At 44.0% G+C, this 21,730-nt stretch overlaps 1 protein-coding gene and 1 pseudogene across 5 annotated transcripts in view; both read right to left on the bottom strand.

Moving 5' to 3' along the window:
* Nucleotides 1–21,730, bottom strand: part of Sik3 (SIK family kinase 3) — a 212,914-nt gene that overhangs the window by 62,562 nt on the left and 128,622 nt on the right. For all 5 annotated transcript variants that reach the window (XM_076925022.1, XM_076925023.1, XM_076925020.1 and 2 more), the window contains exon 4: nucleotides 13,125–13,286. In XM_076925022.1, the coding sequence (XP_076781137.1) occupies nucleotides 13,125–13,286 (162 nt within the window). The remainder of the gene's footprint in view (nucleotides 1–13,124; nucleotides 13,287–21,730) is intronic.
* On the bottom strand, nucleotides 7,543–9,333 carry LOC143438911 (POU domain, class 5, transcription factor 1 pseudogene; annotated as a pseudogene).

Here is a 21,730-nt window from a genome sequence, read left to right as displayed (position 1 = left end):
CCGTTTAAGAGCACGATGAACAAAGACTTCTTTAAGTTTTAAACAGAACCTAATGATACCAAATAGAAACCCAGTATTTAAATACAGTATTTCTCAGATTAAAAATCAAGGGCCAGGCATGATGGCACACACCTTTAATCTCAGCACTCAGGAGGCAGGTGGCTCTCTGTAAATTGAAGGGAAGCCATTGCTACTTAGTGAGACTGTGTCCTAAGTGTTCTGAGCAAGTAAAAAACAAAGTCTTAAGCCAGCGGTGGTGCAGCGGCTAAGGTAGCCGCCTGCAGAGGGCGAGCCCGTGCCCTCTGCGCTCTCGCTCGCTCTCTCTCTCTCTCTCTCTCTCTCTCTCTCTCTCTCTCTCTCTCTCTCTCCCTCTCCCGGTTCGAATCCCGCTTTCCCCGTGTGACTCTGCCCGAGTTTCATGGGGGGAGGGAAAAACAAAAACAAAAACAAAAACAAAAGTCTTAGCTCAAAGCTAAGCGATTTCCATATATGACCAGAGACAGAAGAGCTGTAACCCTGAGAGATGTATGTGGTACTAGAAAAGTACTTCTAATGTCTGATGCTCCACCAGTGTGCTCTCAGAACACCAGGGACAAGACAGACACGGTCCTCAGTGACCTGGAGACTAGTCTATGGGTGAGAAAAACACTGACAAGAGACTGACGATCATCCTTTGAGCATTAAGGGGGCAACTGGTACCTAAGAAACAAAGATGACTTACTTCTTTCCCTCCCTCCCTCCATCCCTTCTCTTTCCCTCCCTCCTTCCCTCTCCTTCCTTTCTTTCTTCCTTCCTCCCCTCCCCTCCCCTCCCCTCCCCTCCCTCCCTCCCTCCCTCCCTCCCTCCCTCTCTCTCTCTCTCTCTCTCTCTCTCTCTCTCTCTCTCTCTCTCTCTCTTTGTGAGATTAGGCTGTCCTGTTCCTGTTGGCCTGGAACTCACTCTGTAGACTAGGCTAGGCTGACCACAAACCCAGGATTTGTCTGCCTCTCTGCCTCCCAAGTGCTGGCTTATATAACGATTCTATCAAGAATTCAGAGAAATCTTAGCTAGAGACAGTGGTGTACACTTATAATCCTAGCATGAGGAGGCACAGCCAGGAGGATTGCTACAAGTTCAAGGCCCCTGCACAGTCTATATAGCAAGTTCAAGGCCAGTCTAGACTACAGTACAGAATTACGACCCTAGTCTCAAAAAGAAAGAAAAGAAAAGAAAAGAAAAGAAAAGAAAAGAAAAGAAAAAAAGAATATCCAGATCAAAACAAGAGTTAAGAGAACTTCTAATGTGACAGGAAAGCTAAGGTTCCACTTAGATTAGAAGGTAAGGAAAACTCCCTTGGGTTTCAGTGTAGGAAGCCAGCCTCCTTCACTCTTTAACTCATAAATTCCTCTTTTGTTCTCTTCTTTTTCTAACATTTAAAAGCATTTAGTTAGTTGGGGGGCTGGGGGTCAGGTATACCTTGGTGTGCCCAAGGACAGCTTGTGGGGGCTAATCTCTCCCTCCCCCATGCAAGCTCCAGCTCACACTGTAGAACCCCAGAGGTTACTGTGGGTACCAGCTACCAGGCTGGCCTTGAGCTTGAAGCACTCTTGTTCCCCTGCCTGCCAAATGCCTCAATTTCAGATGTGGGCTACCACACCCAGGTACAAAGCCCTTTAAAAATGAAGTATTGTCTTAAAATGTCCCAAGGAAGAAATTAAAAAACAAACAAAACCAACAAAAACCTCAATTCTGTTGTTTTTACTTAATTTATGATCTAATAGTTTAGGCCTGCCTGTAGTACATGGGAATCTGTCTCAATGGTCCTATCCTTTCCTCAACAAAAAAAACCAAACTAGTTGATTTAAGGGAATTGATATGGTGGCACATATGTAATTCCAGAAACTGAAGCAGGAGAATCTTGAGTGTGTGGCAAGCTGCTTTGTTTGAGGAAAGAAAAACAAGTCTGAAAATTCCTCCATAAGTTTCAAGCAGAGTCAGATCACCATTGGCAGTGTCCACGCTAATATACTTATGAAAAAGATTCATTTCAGTTGGATATAGAAGGCTTATTATAGAAGCTGCATATGCATGGAAATTAATTAATTACAATAGGTAAGAGCTTTTAATGACTTTGCATTGGGAGTGGACATATTAAAACCTAAGCCACCAAATCAGTTTATCTGAATTATTTTCGTGTTTTATGTTTGCAAATGATAAAATGGATTAGCAAGCTTAGGGCCATAAACTATACCATGAATGCACTACAGAATTATACACTTATAGATATATAGCTATTAGTATATAATATTTGAATTATGTCTGCATCGTGTGTGAGTATCATCTGTCTGTACTCAAGTTTTTGTAAAAGTCTGGCTTTTGAGCCTCAGTAGCATGTCTTGATGCTATGCAATAGTGACAAACAGGGTGACTCAGAGATCTGATGCAGTGACTCGTGAAGCACTGCATAAGTAACCCTTTATTCTCATTCATTTGAACTGCACCATTAGTGTTCCCCATTCCTTATATAGTCTAGGGGTTGGTTCATAACTTATAAATTTGAGAAGCCTGTCCCTTAGCCCCTGCCCGAAGGAAGACACACTTAAATCATACTCAGAGGCACTCAGAGGAGGGTAGGAAGACCTAAAGAACTACTCCATTAATTAGCTCCTAAGAAAAGGCAAGGGAGGGGCTGGAGAGTTGGCTCAGCAGTTAGAGCACTGACTGCTCTTCCAGAGGTCCTGAGTTCAATTCTCAGCAACCACATGGTGGCTCCCAACCATCTGTAATGGGATCTGATGCCCTCTTCTGGTGTGTCTGAAGACAAGGACAGTGTACTCACATACATTAAATGAAAATATATATTAAAAAAGAAGAAGAAGAAGAAGACAAGGCAAGGGAAAATTGGTATCATTTTGGGAGAGAAGGTAGTTGAGACAGGGCTTCATTTATCCCAGTTTGGTCTTGAACTAGCTGCACAACAAATGATGTTAGCCTGTGCCTGAACCCTTTTTCTTCTGTTCTCCCCGTTTTCCTTCCTTTGGGGTAAATCGCACCCAGCACTCTGAACATGCCAGACATACTCTACCTCTGAGCTATATCCATAGCCTTTTATTATCATTTCTTGAGACATGAATCTCTAGTGCCACTGAGAACCCAAAGACTCAGAAATCACTGGCTCAGAAAGGCTCCTTCCTGTATGCATAGGTGTTAAATTAATGGAGGGCTGTGGGCAGCCTAAGCAAAGAGCCAAAGACCACAGAGCCCAGTATAACCTTAAAAGCCTATTCAAAATACCCGGGCATGGCATTAACAAAGTCGTCTTACTCCTTTGACACTGAGTAAACAGTCAGAAATAGCATACTTGCTCTTTTATGATTTTTTAAGAGAACTGATAAAAATATATGTCTGAACTCGTAAAAATGAGGACCAGATTCTTGTCTAATGGGGACTTCATGAAAAAGCAGTCTTATATACTTTTTAAAAAAATATTCTTTTTTGTTCCTGTTGTTTTGAGACAGAGTCTCTCTCTCTATAGCTCTAGCTACCCTAGAACTCACTATGTAGACCAGGCTGGCCTTCAACTAACAAAGATCTGCCTATGCTACTGCCTCCCAAGTGCTGGGATTAAAGGTATATGCCACCATGCCTAGTGACATCCTTCTATTCTTATTTTGTTATTTGTGTACGTGTATGCATGCAAACATGAATGCCAGTGCAAGCACTTTAAGAGTCTTGCAAATTTTACACACTAAACTCCAGACATCCTTTATGTTAGTGACGGGCACGTCAGTCCTTCCCAATGCCAACTGTGGCTGAAGAGCCAGAGACTGTGCTAAAGACTGAGTGAGGCAAGGCCTAGGATAGACTTAGGGAAGACCACACTGCATTTATGTCATCTAAGAAAGTCAGCAATGCTCTAAACAGATAAGCTATCGATGTCCTTGCAAAACATCCCGGATTAGAAATGACCACTGTGTCTCCATTCTTCCGTCACTTATTCTTTGATTGTTGAAAGTTCTGTAACTTTCATAAGGCTGAGATTTTTTATTTATCTTAGGTATTGGTATTATCTAGACTAGGAAGTAACAGTGTTTATCTGATGTGTTCACATGAGTTTCAGTGGGAGCGAGTGTGTGTCAGTTGGTTGGAAAGGGCAGCGAAACTTGCTAACCTCAAATCCTCACTGGCCTAAGTTTTATTAAATGCTGTGTCCCGTGTGGTCCCAGAGACAAAGCAATCTGAAATCTAGAGCTGCCCTTTTTGGGGGATGGGAGGCACAAGCACATGAGCACCCTATTCGACCCTCAGCTCAGTCCCCCCCTCTCCCAGGGCAGAGGAGACAAAGGTAAGGTCAGGCTCCTGATCCCATAGATTCTTATCTTTGTGGGAAGGTCTCAAAGCAAAAGCTTCCATCTCTTTGCTGCCTCTGTGCCCCTTTCTTTTTCTATCCTAAACCCTCCCCACCCCCATCTTCCTCATTTTCTAAGTATCTCCCAAGTGAGGTTCCTGCAATTAGTAGATACCAGGACAGGAATCCCAGAGGCTGGAGAAAAGAACAGACATCAGTGTGCACGATCCAGAGGTCTTCGTAAGATGAGTGTGTGGTTGGGGAAGAAATGACCCTCGCTTCTCAAACGTGTGTGTCTACACATCCTCAGGAGCACATTTCAGTTGCTGGGAGTTAGAAAACCTATCTTTCTGGAACACCAACTTTCTCTGACATTAAGCTGTTGATAATTTTAATATCAAATACGAAGATGACGTGGGGTGGAGCACAGCAGGAAGCATGGGATTAAGTGTTCATGTGAAAGGTCATTTCAGGGTATGCTATCATTCCCGACTCAACCCACCCTGTTGTCTTCCTTTCCCTCTGCTGTGTGGGGACCTCGGAAAGATCTGACAAGGTGGCACAGCACTGGGGGAGACCTAATAAATTCACAGTCATGCTTGACCCCTCACGTACAACACGGAACCACAACTGACAAAAACCCAATGTTTCTATTTTAGCTTTGCCCTCTTTCCATACAAAATATATTCATATAAATACACATAGATACATATGTATATATATTTCTCAAATACTTTTGAATAAAAAAATATTGATATTCACTTACAGAGTTCTAGTCTTAGGAGCAAGACTTAGGAGAAATGATTTTAATTTAAAAATTAATTCATGTATATATATGTATGAGGAGTGCAGTGCCCTCAGAGGCCAGAAGAGGGTTTCAGATTCCCTGCAGATGGAGCTGTAAACAGCTGTAAACTCAATACAAGTGTGACAACCAAACACATGGGTCATTTGCAAGCACGGTATACATCTTTAACTTCTGGGCCACCTCTCTGATCCCCAGAAGAGAAAACTTTTCAGAGTGTTTTACTACTATTTGTATTATTTATTAAAATTAATTTACACCCATTGTGTGCATACATGGAGGTGCAAGAACCTATGTACTTATGGGAAGCCAAAAGAATGACTCCCAAAACCAGAGATCCAGGTGTGAGCCAGGTTTGTCAAGCGACTGCTGGGACCCAGACTCTGGTCCTCGTGGTTGCATGGCAGGCATTCTTAACCAGTGAACCATCTCTTTCTGGTTTCCAATTTTTCAGATTTTACTTTTCAACCACTTAGCATGGTACCAAAGTTACTTAGTACCTTCTACGTGAGTGTTACATGTCATTCCAGGGACACAGCAAAAGTTAGGTTCAATTATGACCTGAATTTAGGTCATGATGGTCTTCTCTGGCTCTCAACTTCCTGGCCTGTCAATGGACTGCTGGGTGAAGGCAGCATAAGGACTCTCAGTGACAACCGGGCAGTCCGATCACAGCACAGAACAGCCGTTCGCAGAAACCCAAGGTTGCCACCCTCTGAACTCTCTTATGGATTGCAAAAAGTCAGTGTGCTTGCCCACAAAGTGTTTTGATTCTTAATAAACATCACTCTCTCAATCTCACTGCACTGAGGCCTGAACTTTCCACTGTCTCTTAAACCCATGCACTCTGGAAACCCTTCCCAAAGGGCTGGCTTTTCTGTAGCTACCCTGAAGGTCCTTGCTGTCTCCTGACTGCCAACTAAAACAGTACAAACAGTGGAAACTGTCTCGTGGAGCCCGTTCTGGGAGTGGACATTTAAAGGGGAAACCTTCCAACTTCCTTTGGTTAAAGAAAATAAGTTTCCACAATTTTCAAAACATTCTCATAATGTCTGAAACTTGAAAGCTCTTTTCTTTATGGAGTAAGTCAGCTAGGTTTAACTGTTTTTTAGACTTTAAAAAAAATGTTTTTAAACATAGACATCTCACTGCTCAACCTTTGGGGATAAGACTTAAATCTTGTCTTTCAAACAGCATTGTACTGACCATTAAACAAGAACATACCGTTTACTGATGATGGATAAATATAATTTCTATTGCAAATAATTGTTTGATACGAATTGTTTCCTTCTCCACGGGCTCAGCTACCCCACTGCTAACACGTCCTGGAAATTCTCTGCTCTTCCTGGTTTTGCCCTTTCCTACCTTCCCGTGTCTGTGACCACCATCCTCATGTCTTAAAACTCTGCAGTGTTTTTAACTGGTCCTATTGACTTCTGGCCCTTCTTTCTCCCCAAATCTTTTTTTGTTTTCTATAGTGAAGCTACTTTATTATATCTTAATAGTCAAGCAATTTCAGAGTTTAGTGAAGAAAAAAACCTATTTCTTACACATGGCTCTCACACCACTTTTACAAAATGTACTGCACATGAGCGCATGCGTCCACATGTGCTATGGCACACGCAGAGCTCAGAACTCTGGGTGTCACTTCTACCTAGTTTATGAGGCAGAGTCTCTCTCGATTCTGCTATGCTGTGAACTCTGATCTAGCTGACCTACTAGCGTTCCAGTGATTCTCGTGGTTTTACCTCCCATCTCAGGATCAAGGATATGACCCATCCCATAGCTTGTCTGCAAATGTGCCATACCATTCTACTACACTTGGGCCTCAGCTTCCTAGTAGAACCAAAATAAAATCCCACATCCTAGAGTGCAAGTGGTCCTGGCCACTCCTGTCACCTTAACTCTGTCCACTCTCCCCTTTTAGCCCTGGCCATGCTGACCCTCCCCCTTAGACTTGCTTCTTCTCTCTCTGGCTTTGCACTGTCTTCCTTCAGCTTAGAAGGATTAAATCAGTCTATCACATCACTCAGATCTTTCTTTTTTTAAGAATTGTGTGTCTCTCCTTATCAGAATGATATCGAAAGGGACAGTTTCCCCTGCTGCTGCATCCCCAGGACCTCAACCAGTGACCGCATAGTAGGCAGTGTATCCAATTTGCTGATGGAGCCTCTGCAAGTCTCTCCTCTACACTGTTGATCCCACAGTCCTTCAAGCTTTATCTCAAATGTTATGTCTTGAGTAAGGCAGTTGTCTTTCAGAGCATTAGCATGAAGTCTGGATCAGGAAACTGGACCTAAGGGTATATATAACATGGTGAAATGAAGGCTCCTGTAGCCTGAGGCACCACAATGGGGGCCTATGGCAGAGGAAAGAACACAGACTGCCTCTGGGAAAGGAGACCTGCACCTCAGACTCCTCTCTTGGGAACAGTCAATGCTTGATCATTTGCCCTGCAGAACCATGCACGTCTCCGTGCTTTTCTATTTCTTTTCTGTGCTTGCACTAGGGTCTTGCTGTGCAAATCTCCCCCAAGGTTCTTGGCTTTTCTGCCCACTTCTTCAGCAGGGGCCTGAGGTCATGTTCCTGAAGCTGAGCTGCAGGACCTTAAAGCAGTGGATGGTAGGGTGAGCCCTACATCCGACTAGGTGTGCCCCACAGTACTCCTCTTCTGCTTCAGGGGCCTGGCAAGCTGTTCTAGTTCTTTCTGCAGGACTTTCATGTCCTGGGACTCCTTGGGACTAGAGTCTACCTTCTCCAACAGCTCTGAGGTGGACAGTACAGAGCCCAGGGAAGAGATCCTCTGAGGTGCTCCCCATTCCAGCTCCTGCATGCCACTCAGGCCTCAATCTCCAGGCCAACTGGTATTAGGCCCAGTCCAATTTGAGGTCCACAATATGTTATTCCTTCACAGAACTCACATGTCAGGGGATATGGAAAGATACCAACACCTCCAAACATGGCCCAACCTCTGGTTCAATTCCAGGCCCACTTGGAGGGCCTTGGAAGCTTAGCCATGTCTGAGGGTATGCACGGCCTGGCTCCAGCCCTCCTGACCCCATCACTCCCACCGGGTAGGGATGAGAAGGCACAGTCTAAAGTCAGGTCTGGCCATGGAGAACAGGTACCTCAGGCTGGGGTCTGACTACTGAGGTTCGTGCACATGGTAGGTGTGTGCTAACAAGGTGGGGTGAGGCAACACATAGAGTATGATCCTGTACATTTCCAGTAAGCTGGGGTTTTATACACTAAAGTGTGTTCTTCAGCCTATGGAAGTATATGGTGATTATACTGTATCATTAGTGGGTCAGAAAATATCTTTGTCATATGATCTATGTTAGCTGAAGAGATTAAACACTATCGGCCAGGGATGATCCCCTGCCATGTGCTGTGGACTTAAAGTTAGGCTTCATTCCCTTCCTCTGTTTGCTTTATTATAGAATTGTACACATCTGAAACATGGAAACTGAAGAGTTAAAAGCTAAGAATCCCCTCCTTTCCCCAGCAGTGGGTACAAGAAGAGGTCTGCATGGATGCGGGTCATAAATCCATTTTGGAAGTTAAAACCACTGGAAGATAAAAGGGTTCTCATGTTTTTGGAACACACTGTATTTATGTATACAAAGGCATTCAGTGATACATGGAAAAGGCCCTATGTGGAACGACTCTGGTATTGTCTACCTGCCAGTGCTTTGAATGTTTGGGGCCCCAGCAGACTGTGGATCCTTGGGGAGAGGAGTCACTTTTCCTGTTCTGTTTGCTGCTGAGCCACCTGAACAAGGAGCCTTTGGAGACAACTGCTGAGGCCCCAGCTGATCCAGCAGTTCCTCAGCTCCAGATCTTGCAACTTTGTCTGCAAATGCTGGAGCCGCACTTACAACAAACCCCCACTGAAGAGCGTCTACAGCAGACAACTTTGTTAATGCCATTAACAAGAACTTCTAAATTCTACAACCAGGAAGGAAAACCCAACTACATAGTGAATCTTCCTTCTCTCTAGAAATACATAAAGGAAAATGAATAGACATAACAAACTATAAAGCATAGAATTACCCTCACGCCGAGGGCTAGCACTAGACTAACATGGGCAGGTAGGATAGCTGTGTAGTAAGCTATCTGTAGTAACAACTATTAAACATATATTGCACAGTAAGTCCCTCAAAAAGTAAATACAATACAAATAAAACCAGAACTTACTCATCTTCCACAGTGAACACAATTTACTTGAGATAGGGTGCTATTCTGTAGTCTTGGCTGGCCTGAAATTCATTATGTGGCTAAGGGTAGCCTTGAATTCACAGCAACCCTCCTGCCTCTGTGTTCAAGTATAATGGTTACTGATATGAATAACTTGGGTGTGGTGGAGCCCAGGAGGCAGAGGCAGGCAGGCCTGGTCTCCATATGGTTCCAGGCCAGCCAGGACCATACAGTGAGACCCTGCCCCCAATTTTTTTTTTTTTTATAACTATTTATTTGTTGGAGAGGGCAACACATGCATAGTGTGTGCATGGAGATCAGAGGACAGCTAACTTGCCAGGGTCAATTTCCTCCTTCCAACACGTGGGTGCTGGGGATGGAATGCAGGTCATCAAACCTGGCAGCAAATGCCTTTAGAAGCTGAGCTAGAATGAGAGGCTAGAATGCTTTTAAAACAAAACCACTTGGATAAATAGTTGGCATAAAAAGGCTAATTGCTTACATTTTGTAATTAAAATTTTTATTAGTTTCAAAGTAAGTTGCTCCTTAATACACATAATTTAAAGATGAGGGACTAAAGACTGAGGATCTTTTTTTGGTGGTACCAAGATTGAACTCAGAACCTAATTAGTACTAGTGTTAAGTGTTTTACAGCTGAGAGTGCCCACCACTTTCATTTTTTGAGATAGGGTCTCAAAAAGTTGCCCAGGCTGGTCTCAAAGTTAAAATTCTCCTACTTCAGCCTCACTAGTGGCTAAGATACAGTATGTCAGGACTAATAACATCTGTGGTTTGTTTTATTAACACTCTTTTCCCCCCCAGGCAGAGATGGTGGTGTATGCCTGCCTATAGCATAACTTATCTAGAGACTGAAGTAGGAGGCTCTTGAGTTGGAGGCCAGTCTGAGCTATATAAATAGACCCTTTCTTACACACACACACACACACACACACACACACACACACACACACACCGAGCTCATTTTCTCTCTTGTAAATATATGTCTTTCATATACAGTGGCTTCTTCCTAAGGTTTCTAATATGGTATCAAAAATGACCACTGACAAGAGCATGACTCTAATAGTCGATTTAAGCTCTTAGAAATAAGTTTGGTTTCATTACTTATCACCCAGTCCACTCTGAACTTAGTCGTGTTCTGCTTGGACTCCAGTAAAGGCATTTCTCCTAGTGATCCATTACGTTAGAGGAAGATAGGGCAAGTGCGAATGAGAATTCCTTCTAATACATGTGTGAACACCGCAAGCTCAAGCAATGGCTCAGAAACCACATAATGAGGGCATGCAACAGAACGAGCACACGAGCAGTCACCCAAAGATAAACACTGGGCATCGCAGCAGACCATGGACTACAATCCCAAGTTAGTCTTTGTTTTGCTTTGAAAACAAATACTAAAAACGTAAACACTTAAAATGAACTTTAAAACTGTGCTGAAGTCTTATGTGTTAGAACACAGAGGACATAAGGGCTGCTGCCAGCGCCCCAGTAGCTTCCACTGATGCACCAGCAGGTAGACTGTTACTGTGACTGTTTGGATTTGTTTTAATTACTTACAAAATTTGTTTTTAAATCACCTTCCACTAATATTTCAGTTTCAATTATCAATGACCTTTGCTTTTATTCTTGGTTTCTCCAGAAAAAATTAAGTGACACAGGAATTTTACTTAACTTAATCAGAATGACCCTAAAGTGAAAATCATGAACCAAGCATAAAAACACAACATAATACAAAACAAGAAAAACACTAAAATTAGGTTATATAAGAGAATAAAACGATAAAATATAAAGAGGGGCTTTCTTTAAACAACTTAATAATGCAATGGCTCTGGGACAGGCTCTGGGATGGGCTGGCGTCCTCCAAGCACATCCATGTGCAAAGCATCCCCATCCTTGTAAATGACTTGGTCACTTTCTGTGGAAGTGACCAAGTTAACGTTCGGAAAGGCTTGGATTATCCAGGAGGACCTGAGGTAATGACAAGGCTCCCACAGTACCAGGAGTCAGGAGGAACAGTCATCACAATGGAACCATGAGGTGCATGGAGTGTCACGAAGATAGAGCTGACGCCAAGGAAAGCAGGTTCCCTCTACTACAAGGTAAGAAGGGCAAGAACCTGGGCTTTTCCGTTAGGTCTTCCAGGAACTAGGCCTGTTAACCGGATGTTTTATGCTACTGACCTCCAGAGCTGACTTAGAACATCATCGTACTTGCAGGCATGGAGTTTGTGCTAATTTGTTTCACTGACAGTAAGAAGCTAAGAAGCCTGTGTTGGAATGCACTTTTTAATAAGACGGGGTCTTGCAATGTACCCAGACCACCTTCAAGCTGAGATCCTCCCCTCAGTCTCCCGTGTCACATGTCTGAGTGCTGAGAGCTTCCGTATATATTGTTTACAATTAATTTAATTGAAGCTACAAAAAAAAAAAATACTTACAAAAGAGGGTTTGACATTGCCAGGTCTTTCCACATTACCTAATTCTATGGGAACAGCCACAATTGACATGAAGACAAAGGAAAACCATGGTTTCATGCTAAGTAATGTCCTTTGACAGGCTAAGGCACGATGAGTCAGAGTGCCTGGCTTAGTCTCAAGCCAAAAAGAAAACCTTTGACTCCTGCCTGCTGTGTCATGCCGAGGCTCAACACAGTGAAAGACTGTGAGCTTTAGAACACAAGTACAGCCATCAGTCTGAGATCCGGATGGAAACAAGAGCTGTTCCAAGGACGGAAAAGGGGATAGGTCCGCCCCTAAGAGACAGAAGCACCACAGCTGGCTTGCTCAGGTACTCTGACCTGGAACAAGATATAAATCTGAACTCTCAACTCCTGCCCTGCTTACAGGGAAATCTGAGAGCAGCTTTTGACTCCCTGGCTTTGAAAGGCAGTTATAGTCAAACAATACTTTAATTTTCAGCATGAACTACCTTATTTTCCTCTGAGAGATAAGAGACATATAATGTATTATTAGAAACTGTCAAAGAACAACAACAACAAAAAAACCCTTATTTTCTATTTATAGTGGCTATCTCTGTCTGCTCATCAGTAGGGGAGGGACTTGTATCTGTCAGGCAAATGCTGATAGGTCAGAGCAACAAGTGTAAGCCAGTAGGGAAGAAATGTACAAGTTAGCCGGGCAGAGTGGTGGGCTATGATAAGGGGATGAACCGAAGTTAAAAAAGGGGTGGTAATTGGCTGAGTATCTCACCCAATGGATCGTGAGCGCCGGAAGCACGTATCTACGTATGTAGGGGAAGAAAATGCGCAGATCTACCTGAATAGCTCCTAAGCCCACCTTTTTTCATCTTGAGAGATAAGGCAGCTTTAAATAAACATCACATTATACTCATAAAGTACAGCCTGTGGAGTGAGCAAGGGCGGTGTCTGCGGTGGCCCAAACCAGACTTGGCAGGAGAAGCTGAGCGCATCACTTCAGCGGTTTTCCTTCCTACTTTAAAAAGTATTTTATTCCTCATTATTTACAAAGGATTTATCAAAGTAATAGAATTTGAAATACTACCTTTTCCTTTCTTCCTAGAGAGGTCCTGCTAAGACTATATTTTTAAATGTGCTTTGGAAGTTTATTAATTTTCAGGTTATTAAAGCAAAGTCTGGAGTGGGGGTGTAGCTCAGTGGGGAAGTGTCCTCAGCATGAACAAGCCCCAGCTCAGGGGGCTTGAGTTTTAAAAAGACTAAACTGTTCCTACTTTAACCATGACTCCTGTCTTCAGCACATACATTCACACACACACACACACACACACACACACCTCACCTCACCTGCTATTTTGATATTCAGATTGGCGTCCAGAAGCAAATTTTCGGCTTTTAAATCACGATGAACGATATTCCGACAGTGACAAAAATACACAGCTGTGACGATCTGTTTGAACTTCCGCCTCGCTTCCTTCTCTGCCATTCTTCCATGGGCCACCAAGTGGTCTGTGGTGAACAAGAGCAGAGTCAGTAGCCACCCAAGATGCTGGCAGAGCCCCACAGGCAGCTTAAGGAGGCAAGTGAGTATCCATCAGACAACAGAGTTAAAAAGTGAACAGAGGGGCTTGAGATGGCTCAGCAGCACATATGGTGGCTCAGAGCCATCTGTAATCCAACTCTAGATCTGAGGAATTCCTTTGACCTCCACAGGTACCAGGTATACATGTGGCATACGCACATACGTGCAGGTATTTATTTACATACATACATCTAAAACACCTGAACAGAGCTGAAGGGGAACAATGCACACTCCGGCACACACCCATAAGGCCCAAACCACTTTCAGCCTGAACCTGTGTGCTGAGGCTGCATACAAGTATATATCGCTGCCTGGCAGTGGTGGCACACACCCTTAGTGCCAGCACTTGGGAGGCAGAAGAACTTGGATCTCCGAGTTCAAGACCAGTCTGGTCTACAGAGTGAGTTCCAGTAGAGCCAGGGCTACACAGAGAAACCCTGTCTTGAACCACCTCCCTCCCACACAAAACCACACACAAACAAAAAGTCCATGTTGGAAAAATGTGCTCAGGGATTAATGCTGCTTTTCCAGATTTCTAACACTGAACACCTTCCTTTTCAACTTTCCCTGCAAAAGATTACATGTGCATGAGCAAACACATGAAGATAAGCATCAGGAGCATTTCCTGTGTTTGAAGAGTGTGTCAGAAAGCAGAGTCTTAGCAACCAACCCTCAGACTGGAGCAGACACCAGTGCAAGACTGGCCTTAGGTAGAGCTCTGTCCATCCTAGCTTCTCTTACTTCAGAAAGTACTATAATCTGACACAAAAAACATCCTTGAGTCACTGACCACAGTACATACATCCTTATATCTGTGTCTGCTCTTCTTAGAACTAAAATGATCAACAGACAGGTGGCTAGAATAGAGAGCAAAGCCCCACCACCACCTCCAAAAACACCCTCGCCATGTAACAGACACTGTACTATTAGAGATCAGGCTATCTTCAAGATTGAAAAACCAATTTCATTGTTCCATAGTCATTATAGCAGGTTTTCAAAGAACATACCTAGAATCTTAGAGTAAGGTACTAGATTTACACTGAGCCAGCATCATGAATACCCTCAACCCAACTCTACATCATGACAGCTGAAGAGACCATAAACGTCAGCCTTGGGACAAGAGATGGCTCGGCAGTGAAGAGTGTATGCTAGCTGGGCGGAAGGGTGCACACCTTTAATCCCAGTACGTGGGAGGCAGGGGCAGGCGGATCTCTGTGAGTTTAAGGCTAGTCTGGTCTAAAGAGAGAGTTCCAGGATAGTCAGGGCTACACAGAGGAACCCTATCTTGAAAAACCGAACACACACACACACACACACACACACACACACACACACACACGAGAGAGAGAGAGAGAGAGAGAGAGAGAGAGAGAGAGAGAGAGAGAGACAGAGACAGAGACAGAGACAGAGACAGAGACAGAGACAGACAGACAGAGACAGAGAGGGAGCAAGACTGGGAGGGAGAAGAAAAGTCATAGCATGTTCTGTTGGAAACATCCAATAACCTTCTGTGAAAAGTCCTTTAACCAAAAGATCTAGCAGAAAAAGGACTTGTTTGCCCTCAGAATGTTATCATATGGTCCTGAGATAAGGAAGTAAAAAATGAAGCAATATGAATGCAGATGACTGCTTATTAATAGTGGTTCACTGAAATCACTCAATTATTTTGGTGACACCTCACCCACAGGACTAGTGATAGCTATCTTTCTTGAAACTTGTAAGAAAACAGAATCTAGGGTAAAGTGTTATCACTAGTGATAACTGCAAAGACACAGAGAAAGACAGCCAAGAACCAGGGAGAAGGGCAAGGTAAGGCAAGGTAACTAGAGGGAAATCCATTTACATGGCAGATTTTTTAAAGTATAAATTGCATTTTGAAAGCAAGAAACATGATTCTAGAGAGTAAACATTATGCACACCTACAGACACACAGAAGATACACATATTGTTGTTGTTGTTGTTGTTGTTGTTATTATTATTATTATAACACATATATAACTACTAAGAATGATCAGTCAAGCCAGGTATGACAAACAAACCTATCATCCTAGGAGGACTTGGGAGGCTGAGGCAAGGGCCATCTTGTTTGGGGCCAGCTTTGGGCCACCTAGGAAGAGACTGTTTGAAATCACTAAAAATAGACAAAGCAAACAAACCTTAAAAGACCTGTTATAATGTTTTGTTTCCTATACACAAGATCTTTAAAGTGGTTCCCTTAAAAACAAAAAACAAACACACACAAGAAACCCAGCACAGTTACTTGCAACTTAATAGGAAAAAAATGAAGAGGACAACAAGACTCTGGGCTGGAGGTAAGAGGCAGCTTCCCACAGAGGACAGGATGGAATGCAGAGTCGATGCCCAGCACATTTAGGCTGCTGTGAGGTCCATGGGGGAGTGGGGTCTCTGACTGAAGACAGCCAATGTAACACAAGCCACTCAGGAACTGGACGTCCATCAGAGGCAGGACACTGGATTTTAAGGGAACCCTCTCGAACAGAACCTGTTCCCTGACCCCCATTTCCTTAAGAGGGGCATAATTATTCTAATAATATGTTTTAGTTGCTAAACTTGGCCTAATTAAAGAGCTTTGAGGAGACCGCTCTTCTTGAGAAACATAAGAATAAACTCTTCTGAAGGGTTACCATCAGAAGCTCACTGGGCCATGCCACCCACTAATTAAAATGCCCAAGAGACATTCGTCTGGCAGTAAACACTAATTACCAAAACACATCAAAGCTTCTCAAACATGACAGAATGATTAATTTTGTGATTTCCAAAATAAGGGATTTTCTTTCATTAAAAAAAAAAAAAACTTTATAAATGTCTAAGTACCTTATTTTTCTAAAATAATTGGAAAGTTCTCAAAATTGTTATAGAGTTCAGGCTGGTGGAGTGCAGCCTAGTTGTGTTTTATCTCCACAGTGACACATTGGTTGTCCTTGGATAAAACCTTTATACTGCCAACAGCCCCACCTCCCGCTCTGTTAAATGGAAGTCAACTGTCACAAACGAGGACCAATGAGAAGCTCCTGCATTTGGGGATAAACGTGTACTCTCAAGAATTACCATACACAACAAATCTTGAATTTTCGACATTTAAAAACATTTATTACAGGTTCACTCAGCGCCATACAGGGAATGATTAAGAATTTTCCAACAGCTGCCTGTGCTGCACATAACCCTCCTCACTGCTGGGGCCCTGGTGGAAGACACTGGGCAGTGTACTGGGTCGACTGGGACCCTAGCATCACTCAGAACTGCAACTACAAACATCCACACACTACTCCTGTAACTGTGGATGTAGCTGTGGCTGTCATGTAAGCAGCTCAGGCCCGGCAGGCTTTCCTCCGAGGTCAGCACTTGCCTCCGCTGCTCCTCCATGGTGCTCTCTGCTCCTGTCTTCCATCCAGCTCTGTCTTAAGGGCTTGGGTGCATTCGCACCTTAGCCTCAGCTTTATTTTCATCCGCCGGACTCCCCCCACCCATTAGTTTGCTCTTAGTCTAAGACCAGGTGGGTGTGCCAGGAAACCAACAGCCTGCCGTTTCAGTCCCTTGTAGAAACCTGCCTTTCAGTGGTCTGCTGACAAATGGTTGCTTTATGTTCCTACAGACTCAGTAGGCAGGAAGCAAATATCCAGAAGGGACATTTAACCTCTGATGGAGAAATCCAGAGTAGTAGCCAGCCTACACAGAGGCAGTCAGGGTCTGAATCAACAGTGGGGCACTTTCACACGGCAGATTCTGAATCCACTCAACAGTCAAAGAAAAACCAGTCTGAACTTCATCAGGATTCCAGCTATAAGTAACTTCCTCCAGGCCATTTGTGAGCTAGCTCTCCTGTGTCTTGGCTACCAACACCAGCCCTGACTGAGAGAACGAGTCTCAACTGTCCTCAGGACCTTAGCTTCTGATCATCTAGATTCTTGCCTTTCCTTCTCCCAGGCTGGCATCAAGGAGACACCTGCTATGGAAAGTCTGTCACACATAACTTCTCCACCAACCACTAGTGGCTTATTATTAAAATGTGGTGCTGATGTAAGTTTTCTTTAACTGTAACATGGCTCCAGCCAGTTAAAACAGCAAACAAAGTGGGTCTCCATTTTCTTCCCTTTTGAGTTCTATCAAAAGTGGGGCAGAGATTCTCTTCCCCGCTCACCAGTCATCACAGGTCACTTGCCATGGAGCCTCAGGTGCTCCCCTCCACCCCACACCCGTGGAGTTTTTCAAACATGAGTGGCACTCTGAAACTCACACACCCTCCGAGAGTGACAGAATAATGAATGGAGTCTGCGGTTCAAAAACACTACAGCACTAGCACACAGACTTGCCTCAGAATTCACTCTGACTTTGTCCCAGTCTACTGGGGCACGAGGTGGAGGCAGGATACACTGTGGTGTATTCAGGTTAGAGCCTTTCAAAGAGTGAAACACACAGGCCAGTCTTTGCTCGCCTAGACCAGCCTCACTGGAGTCTTAGAGGTTTGCCACTAATAGAACAGAGGAAGGGAGCTAACCTTTCTTAAAATAAGTCACTTTTCCACTCTGTGTAGACTCTCTCCATTCTTCAGAGCTGATGGAAAGCACTGCAGGTCAAGCAATGGGTGAAAGAAACTGTTTCCTGAGATGAAAGGTGAACACAGCCTGTGCTGGTCTCGTGCGGTGGCCTGAAACCTGGTCTGCCCTTCCAAGCTAACTACAGCCAGCAGCCCTCTACTGTGCCACTCGCTTCTATCATTTGTTCTTCTGACACCCATGGAAACAACTTCCTGTTTATCAAAAGGGCAAAAGAGCCAGGGTGAGGCCAAAATAACTCAAGCTGCCCACAAGCAGGTTAATGAGAGTGCTCCCTTTGCTTTCCTATTGTCCTCTGACGTGAAGGTCAGGGTGCTGCAGGGTGGAGGAAGCAGGCTTGGTGCTGTTTCCTGGCAGAAACACACAGTGGGCTTCTGGGCGTGCTGGGGTACTTCTTCCAGTCTGTCCAGCTTGCCAGTGGTCTGTGTTGTATGTTTCTTCACTCAGACTGACCACTCAACACATCAACACAATCTATGAACTCCACTCCCAAAAGTTCCCAGAAGCCAGCAACTTCTCATGCTGCTTTCCACCCTGTCGAACATCACCAATTGGGGTGAACAGCCCCCAGATTATTAAGATCTCTTGATACCACTCCTAAGTATTATCCCCAATTCTGTCCAGGGCTTTCTGCATCTGTTCTCTAGACAGTCACAAGGTACTAGGAAGAGAATACCAATAGGTCCCCTGTACCTTCACTGTCTTCCTCAATGGCTATAGAACAGAAGCAAGGCCCAGAATCTGACATGGGCATGATATGTATACAGTTCTGTGCCATTCTATCACACATGCAGATACACAGCATTCTCACTGTGGCCGGATGCAGTCCGACTGGCAGCTATTCTTTCTGAGGAGTTACTCCTTCATGAGAATGTTTGCACATGTGCACACAAGTAAGCCTGTCATACTTAACTCCTGGCTCCAGAAGATGGAGAGATAGTCTACTACCCCACAGTTCTCCCTGCACCACTCTGTCATGTTCAAAGACAGAAACAGCTCTTCCTTTAGGCCTGCTGTTCTCTCCTGATTCTCCCAGCAACATGTGAACTTTGATAGCGTTACAGCCTTCTCCCTGAGTCCTCCCTCGAGTGCCCTTTGATTTTATCTTACGTGTGGGTGTTCTATTGGCATGCTGATCTGTGTATCACGTGTGAGCCTGGTGACCACAGAAGCCAGAAGAGGGCGTAAGATCCCCTGGAACTAGAGTCACAGAAGGTTGTGAGAAACCACGTGTATGGTAAGAATTGAACTCTGGTCCCCCTTCAAGAGCACCAGGTGCTGTTAACGACTGAGCCAACTCTCCACTGCTCCCCTGGCCCCAGATTTTTCACAATTAATCATCTTCTGACTAATTACATATCTATGCAGTTTGCATGTTGTTTGTCTCTCCTATTAACAAGTGTCAATAGGGATCTATGTGTGTTCCTCACTCCCTCTTGCACTTGTATCCTTGCTGGCACACATGAAGCACTTGACATGTGTCTATTGTTCAGAGGACAGCGACATGGGAAAGTGACCAGTACAACTTTACTAGTGCTCTCCATCTATGGACACAGGACCCACTGACACAGAGTTCAGACTACATTCTTTTTTTTTTTTTTTTTTTTTTTTTAACTCACTTTGCCACTAAGCAGGGTTTGTAAACTAAGGGCATTTTATGTTCTTTTTGAATGTTAGCCTTTGGATACCAAGCCTGTTTACATGAATCCATGAAGAAGGACTGATCTGGACAGGGAGCCTTGAAAGTATCTCTAAAGCATAAGGCCTGGAGGCTTGTGATAAGGTGCCTCCTATCCCAAAAGTCTGTAATAAAATGCTAATTGTGGTTTCCTGCGGTAGAAACCAACGTCTCTCATGCTGCCCCAGCAGATCTGCATAGGTTGGCTGATCTGAGCGATGCTTCTACTCTTGAGTTCCTACAAGGTAGAAAAAAAATCATGCAGTGTGCTTCTGTTTGTGTAGGAGGAACAGAAAAGCAATGTTAAATGAATAATTTAACATTAAATAAATGTTAGATAAATATGACTGCTTACCGAGGCAGAATTTATCCTTCTCCTAGTGTACTCTCCTCTAGATAGGGACAGTTCAGTTCTAAATCCAAGACAGAGAATATTCAAGAAAAGGAGTTATTGAGAAGTCAACTGGATGAGGTTCCTAAGTGAAAGAATCTGAGCAGCAAGAGAATAATGACACAGAACAGGGAGGCAGCTCAGTGGCAGGGAGGAGAGAGAAAGGGAGAAGATGGGGACGGAGAGAAAGAATGAAACCTCAGTGGACTAAAGCATGCCAGCCAAATTCCAGTCTATGGACTCACAGTCTTACTAGAAAAGAAATAAAAACAACCCAAGTGGGCCCCCACTGGACACTGTTAGGGTACTAACTTGTTTGAAATTTGACCTTGCTACAGTCTCTAGTTTTTTTTAAAGTAAAGTTCTTTCATTTATTGAAATGAAAAAAGCAAGAAAGACTTAGAAAACTACCAGTTTGCAACATTTAGGGGTGAACTTTGCTTTGAGACATGGCCTTGGCCAGGCAGTGGTGGCGCGCGCCTTTAATCCCAGCACTTGGGAGGCAGAGGCAGGCGGATTTCTGAGTTCGAGGCCAGCCTGGTCTACAGAGTGAGTTCCAGAACAGCCAGGGCTACACAGAGAAACCCTGTCTCGAAAAACAAAACAAAACAACCCAACAACAACCCCAAACAAACAAACAAACAAACAAGAGTGAGACATGGTCTTGCTGTGAAGCCCAAGCTGACCTGAGCCAAGCTTGCTATGTGACCCAGTCTGCCAGAGACTAGATTGTCTCATCTCAACCTCTGCGGTGTCAGGACTAGAAGGATGTGCCACTTGGAAGAAAAGATCCTTTTGTATCTTTGCATGAAAGGATGTCTCTAGGTGATCCTGTGAGAGGCACAGCTTGAATAGGCCACGGTCGAGAGAGAACCATGTCAGAAAGGGAGCACAGACATTCAGCTAACCTTGCACTCAAACAGTCATTAGCCAATAGGTGAAGTGAATTGATGGAAGAAGTGTACAGAATCCTGCCTCTCCATCAGGGAATTCCACCTTCATTGAAGCAAACTGACTACAACTGGCACTTTACAAGAAACGGAGAGCTAGGAAGCCATGTTTCGTGACATGAGACATGATCAGCCAGATTCAGTACTTAGATATCTTACAAGACAGCCCAGCTTCTTAAGCAAGAGACTACACAGGAAAAGGAACAAACAAAAAGTATGTGGCAAGTGCAGAAAGAAGGGCTTCCAGATTATAAAAGACAGGTATGCATCAAGCCCTAGCATGCTATAAACAGGCTTCATGGGCCATTCTGGTGGGAGTTTGGATGACCAAATTACCAAGACAAACAGAAGACAGTGAAGGCCTGGCTCCCAAGCTTCAGAGGAGAATTAGAACTGGATTAGGAACTGGGCTAAAGGCCATTTGTACGCTATCCAAGCAGAGAATCTGACCGTAAGAGCAATGGACTAATTCATCTGGTAGGAAAACGTACATACGGGATGGCATTCAGGCTGTGACGTGGCTACCTCTTACAGCTCTCATCCAGGGCATCTATGAGACAAGTATCAAAAGGCAAAGCAGAAAGATAAAAATGTGCACTTGGAGAGGGAAAGAGCTGTAGTTTAACCTTACAGGGCTATAGGATTTTTAAAGAGATTAAGGCAATATCAACTGAGACTACAGGAGCTATGTCCTAAGAGTAAGACCTTAGACACTAGAGTTCCATTGTATGAACTTGAAAATTCATTTGAAAGAAGAAACCCTCAACTGAGTATGTCA

Source organism: Arvicanthis niloticus, chromosome 26 (genome assembly GCF_011762505.2).
Source record: "Arvicanthis niloticus isolate mArvNil1 chromosome 26, mArvNil1.pat.X, whole genome shotgun sequence".
Taxonomy (NCBI): Eukaryota; Metazoa; Chordata; class Mammalia; order Rodentia; family Muridae; genus Arvicanthis; species Arvicanthis niloticus.
Note: the sequence above shows the minus strand (reverse complement) of the source record. Positions and strands in the feature narration are given on the sequence as shown.